At 43.3% G+C, this 6,000-nt stretch overlaps 1 protein-coding gene across 1 annotated transcript; it reads right to left on the bottom strand.

The window, feature by feature from the left end:
• Positions 1-4,372: 4,372 nt before the first annotated feature.
• On the bottom strand, positions 4,373-4,903 carry LOC146133508 (uncharacterized). The gene has a single exon (XM_083397771.1). It carries the CDS (start codon positions 4,901-4,903, stop codon positions 4,373-4,375), a length of 531 nt encoding a protein of 176 aa, XP_083253897.1.
• Positions 4,904-6,000: the final 1,097 nt, after the last annotated feature.

The raw sequence follows: 6,000 nt of genomic DNA, 5'->3' as shown, positions 1-6,000 counted from the left end.
GAGTGTTACGTCACAACGATGTAGTTAACTAGTCATCATTACGTTTGCTATACTTAAATGCAGTTTTACTAGGTTTTAGTCATTTGTTTTTGCTCTATGAATGGTTTTTGAATGTTGCGTTAAAACTTAGTCAGTTGCTGTTGGAAACTGTTTGCTAGCATATTTATTTCTATTCCATACGGCAGTTAATACAATGGCAAAAGCTAAAACGAATCAAAGTTTAAACTTTTTGCCCCCCCCCAAAAAAAAAAATTTTTTTTGGTTGGCTACGCCACTGATGGCAAAATCTGCTTATATGTCCGGGATTTGACCATATTGTGTGAATTGAAGTATATCGCCATTACATTCACAATATCGAAAACGATAATTGTAACTACGAAAATTAGTTCAGATATTTGTTCTGCTACCTTACCTTTGTATTTACAATTGTGCGTGCAATGTTATTTATTGTTACGTCACACACGACCATGATCACTACCTTTTAATCATTTTGATTTTGCTTTAGAAAAGAGTTTTTGTGTATTGCCTTCTATTTTAGTCAGTTTTAGTTAGAAAGGTTTAGCCATAGAATACTAATTACATAATTAGTACTATGGTTTAACCAGTAGTAAGTTTATTTATCTTTATACTGTAAATCAAGTAATGACAAAACCTAAACAACCAAGATTATATCGTTTTTTTTTACCAATTATGGAACTGCATATAAACACGATACGGACGGCTACACGTACTGTTAAAAGTAAAACACACTTCCTTTCAATAAGATGTGTCCGAAACTAAGTCTTAGCCCGTTTTGCTTTCGGATTAGCCCGATTGCGCCGGTGTCTCATCGCCCCCTTGAAAATGCAATTTTGGCCAACTTAAACAGTGGTGTAGCCAGCCGAAAAAATTTGGAGGGGTCCAAAATGTTTTGAACGTATTTTGTTTAGCTTTTGCCATTGTATTGTAGGAGCCAGAGCAGTGCACACGTCAGCTTGTATTTTCGAATGACCGAGCGAGTGACCGCTCGGAAAGAGCACGATAGAAAGACGTGTCGCGTGTAGCATGTCGCGTAACACATATAATAAAAGGATACGCTACAAAACCCCCCACCAGTGCGTTAGTCACGTTCGGTAACGAGCAGGCACAGTAATAACACGACCACGTCGAGTTAACCTCGGTCGAATGGGAAAAGAGGGTTGCGGTGGTATGCATGGAATATCGGGACGTTGCGGTAAACATTGGGTAAAAGTGGGGCGAGTATTTTCCATGTTTAATAAATCATTATCAGTGTAAGCCGGTTTAAGTCGGTCAATCGAAACAGTATCTACACGGCCATTAGCATTAATTTTGAAAAATTTACTGTTTCTTTCTATAACGTTAAACGGGCCGTCGTAAGGACACTGTAAGGGCGATCTATGACAGTCACGACGCACGAAAACAAATTTACACGTTTGAAGTATACGCGGTACACTACTATGCGATTGTCTGTGTCGTGATGTCGCAATGGCGCGAACGTTCTCCATTGATTTCCGGAAGTTGGACAGGAATGTTGTTACCTCCGCTGTGGTTGTAGTGGTGCCGTGTGACGGTGGTGAGAAAAACTCCCCTGGTAACCGCAGTGTCGTGCCGTACACCAGCTCTGCGGCAGAACAACCAATGTCTTCCTTCGGGGCCGTGCGAATGCCGAGCATGACTGCAGGAAGTTGGTCCACCCAGTGGTTGTTGTCCAATCGGGCTTTGAGTGCTGCTTTCATTTGCCGGTGGAGTCTTTCCACTATTCCATTGGATTGCGGGTGGTAAGCGGTGGTTCTTTGGCGATGGGAACCTAAGAGGGAGTTTAGGTTTGCCCATAGGTTAGACTCGAATTGACGGCCTCTGTCGGAAGTTATGGACTGTGGTGTACCGAAACGAGATACCCACGACAGCAAAGCCCTGGCACACGACTCTGACGTAGCATCCACCATCGGGATCGCCTCCGGCCACCTAGTGAAACGATCTATAGAAGTAAATATGTAAGAGTAACCCTGCGACATCGGAAGCGGTCCGACGATGTCCACATGAATTTCTGCAAACCTTTTGTCGGGAAGCGTAAATGAACCAAGCTGTGACAATGTATGGCGGTGAATTTTCGCCCGCTGGCATTGTAAACACGTGCGAGCCCACAGCCCAACATCTTTGTTTAAGCTATGCCAAATGAAACGATCGGAAACTAGTTTACGAGACGCGCGAATACCTGGATGTGAAAGGTTGTGTAGTACATCAAAGACAATGCGCCGAAATGCTAGTGGCACAACGGGTCTGGGATAACCTTTGGAAACGTCGCATAAAATAGTATCGCTAGATCCAAGGAGCGGAAGGTCCTGAAATTTAAGTGACGTTACAGCTGTTCGGTATGCACGAATGTCACGATTACCTTTTTGTGCTGTAGCCAAAGCGGCAAAATCTATCGCAGGAGACATCGTTGAATTTATAGCAACGCGAGATAATGCATCTGCGGCAGAATTGTGAGTGCCCTTAATATGTCGAATATCCGTTGTAAACTCTGAAATGAAAGACAAGTGACGAACCTGGCGTGGAGAAAGTTCGTTGGAGTTTCTGTCGAACGCATGACTTAATGGCTTTTGGTCAGTGAGCACTGAAAATTGTCGTCCTTCTACAAAGTATCGAAAATGCCGAATGGCCAAATATACTGCGAGAAGTTCGCGGTCGAACGCACTGTACCTGGTTTCGGCGGGTTTTAGTTTTCTGGAAAAGAATGCAATCGGTTGCCACTTGCCATCGAGGTATTGTTCGAGAGATGCGCCCACAGCAACTGCAGAAGCATCTGTTGTTATTCGTGTTGCCGCATCAGGTTTGGGATGTACCAGCATCGTTGCTTTGGCAAGTGCGTGTTTTGATGCTAGAAAAGCAGTTGTACAGTCGTTGTTCCATACGAAATCGTTGGTTTGCCCACCCAGGGCAAGGTGGAGTGGGTGGAGAATTGTTGCTGCTCCTGGGATGAACCTATGGTAAAAGTTTAAGAGTCCCAAATACTCACGAAGGCCTTTCTTGGATGTCGGTTGCGGGAAATTCTTAACAGCTTCAACTCTTCCGGCAAGTGGCGCGATTCCTTCAGTTGAAATGCGGTGTCCTAGAAATTCAAGCTCTGAAGTACCGAACTCGCACTTGTCTGGATTCACGACAATGCCGAATTTTGCAAGCCTTTGAAACAATTGACGCAAGTGCCGCCGATGTGCACTTTTGGTCGGACTGAATACAAGAATGTCATCTAGATATACAAAGATAAAATCCAGCCCTCTACATACCTCATCCATGAAACGTTGAAATGTCTGGGCTGCATTGCACAACCCGAATGGCATACGTGTGTACTCAAAAAGGCCGAACGGCGTAATAATGGCGGTCTTTGGTACATCTTCTGCTGCTACTGGAATGTGGTGATAGGCACGGATGAGGTCTATTTTGCTAAAGATTTTCGCTTCGTTTAAGTTAGCAGATGAGTCCTGTATAAGAGGAATCGGATATCGATCAGGAATAGTTCGACTGTTTAGATTCCTATAATCGCCACATGGCCTCCATTTGCCGGACTTTTTGCAAACCATGTGCAAAGGCGAAGCCCATGTACTAGACGAACGGCGCACGATTCCTAAGTCTAGAAGGTTTTGGAATTCCGCTTTAGCGATTTTCATCTTTTCAGGAGAGAGTCGACGTGCCTTTGTATGTACTGGGGGACCATTAGTTACGATGTGATGCTTAATATTGTGTTTCAAAGAAACGTCATTGTAAACCGCGCTTTGAATAGAAGGAAACTCTTTAAACAGTGTTCCAAATTCATTTGTGGCATGGGTTAATGCTACCAAACCAAAAGAAGATGAGCGGGAAACACCAGCGGAAACACAGTTAAATGTTTTAGCATCGATAAGTCGATTTTTACCAAGGTCGATTAGTATTCCGTTATGTCGAAAAAAATCTGCGCCGAGAATCGGTTGCGTGACTTCGGCTATAATAAAAGACCATACATACTTTTTGCTGAGCCCGATGTCTAGGTTGATCGACCGCGTACCAAATGTTGCGATGGTGCTTCCGTTTGCTGCAACGAGTTCCAGCTTTCTTTTACAACTGTTGCGATCCATTCTTGTGGCAGGAACAACACTAATCGCAGCACCGGAGTCCACGAGGTACCTTTGTCCAGTGGTGCGGTCATTAACGTGAAGAAGGCGGCGAGAACAACCAGCGGCACTAGCCGCCATTAGTGGCTGGTTGAGGCGTTTCCCTTGTACTCGCAGGGAGAAACGCACTTTTGTGCTTTAGGACCGAATCGCCTGTGGTACCAGCACAGTCGAGCGTCGTGCAGGTTTCTTGTTTGCGGCGTATTGCGCTTCAGAATTGCAATTTATTTTTGCAGTTGATTGACTTGGGCCAAAATGGGTGACGTGTCCATCAGGTCAATCATGTTGTCAGCTTTCTGCGCCAAAGCTGATAATTCCAGATCAAGTGTGGCCAAAACTACTCGCAAATTGCCTGGTAATCGTTGAAAAAAAAGTTCGCGAAGCAAATTTTTCGAATCTTCTTCGCCCATAAGATGTTGCATTTCTCGCAACATTTCTGAAGGCTTGCGATCGCCCAGGTCTTCATGTCGAAGAAGTTTCTGTAAGCGTTGATGCTTGGTCATCGAAACCCTGCTGATGAGTGCACATTTTAACTGCGCGTAAGGATCCGCGTCATCTGGGTTTTTTATAATGTCCCGCACAACGGCGGCGATTTCGGGTGACACTGCGTCTACCACATGATGGTACTTTGTTTTCGATAGTGTCACGCCTTTCACACTGAATTGTGCTTCTACTTGTAAAAACCATAGTTCGGCGTCTTGTGGCCAGAATGGCGGAATTTTAACAGCAACGGCTGCGACATTTTCTTCGTCCATCGTAGAATTAAGTTAAGTGCGTTGAACATAAGCTAGCCTACAACCTAGCAATGTGTTGTGGTTTTACCTTGCACTTACTTTGCTTGCCGGGGTCACCATTTGTAGGAGCCAGAGCAGTGCACACGTCAGCTTGTATTTTCGAATGACCGAGCGAGTGACCGCTCGGAAAGAGCACGATAGAAAGACGTGTCGCGTGTAGCATGTCGCGTAACACATATAATAAAAGGATACGCTACAGTATGAACTGCCGTATCGAACAAAGATAAATATGCTAGCAAACCGTTTCCAGCAGCTGACTGAATTTTAACGCAATACTCAAAAACCATTCAAAGATGATTAGACAAACTTACTAACAGTAAAACCACTGCCAGATGCCTATTTCAGAGCATTTTATTGATATTCTGTTCATTTTAACGAAACAATTTGTATTCCTTGTACAGTTGTACTCGAAAATGTTTGACTTTAAATTGTTCGGTAATGAATGCCGCAGACGGTTATCTTGAAAGACTCCCGTTTGGCGTGATTTGCAATGAACTAGTAAATCCACTTGAAATAACAGACAAAAGTGTTGTTTGGAAAAGTAGATTTGGTGAAGTGTGTTACGGTAATTTTACTACAAGCTCAGTCAGGGGGCTTTACCAATGCTAAATGGGATTTGTTTAAGTCGAATGTTTACTTGGCATCATATAAATTGCAAAGTGGCGTTCTGGCACTGAATGCGCGTCTTTAAACCAGGTCTCCGTAGCCTTGTTTTACTTGCGGTGTATGATAACAAGGTTATAAAAGCACGGCGGCGCATCTACAAAAATAAACCCAAAACGACGCTGGACACATTGACTAGTATTTTAAGGCAGCCAGAGCGAAGCAATTTTCGTTTTTCTTTCCAAATTTAAATCTCTGAATTCACTTTTAGTCTTCGTACTTGGTTCGTGCGGGCGCTTCGATGGCGGAAAATGTTATTTTTTATATAGAACTTGTAGAAATCAAACTTTATAATACTTGATCTTAAGACTGTTTATTTATTAAAACAGATAAAACATAAAATCATTTCTTAAAATCTTACAGAAATATATATATTACGCCTATAAGGCATCATC

Source organism: Ascidiella aspersa, chromosome 9 (assembly GCF_963924565.1).
Source record: "Ascidiella aspersa chromosome 9, kaAscAspe10.2, whole genome shotgun sequence".
In the NCBI taxonomy this organism is placed as follows: domain Eukaryota; kingdom Metazoa; phylum Chordata; class Ascidiacea; order Phlebobranchia; family Ascidiidae; genus Ascidiella; species Ascidiella aspersa.
Note: the sequence above shows the minus strand (reverse complement) of the source record. Positions and strands in the feature narration are given on the sequence as shown.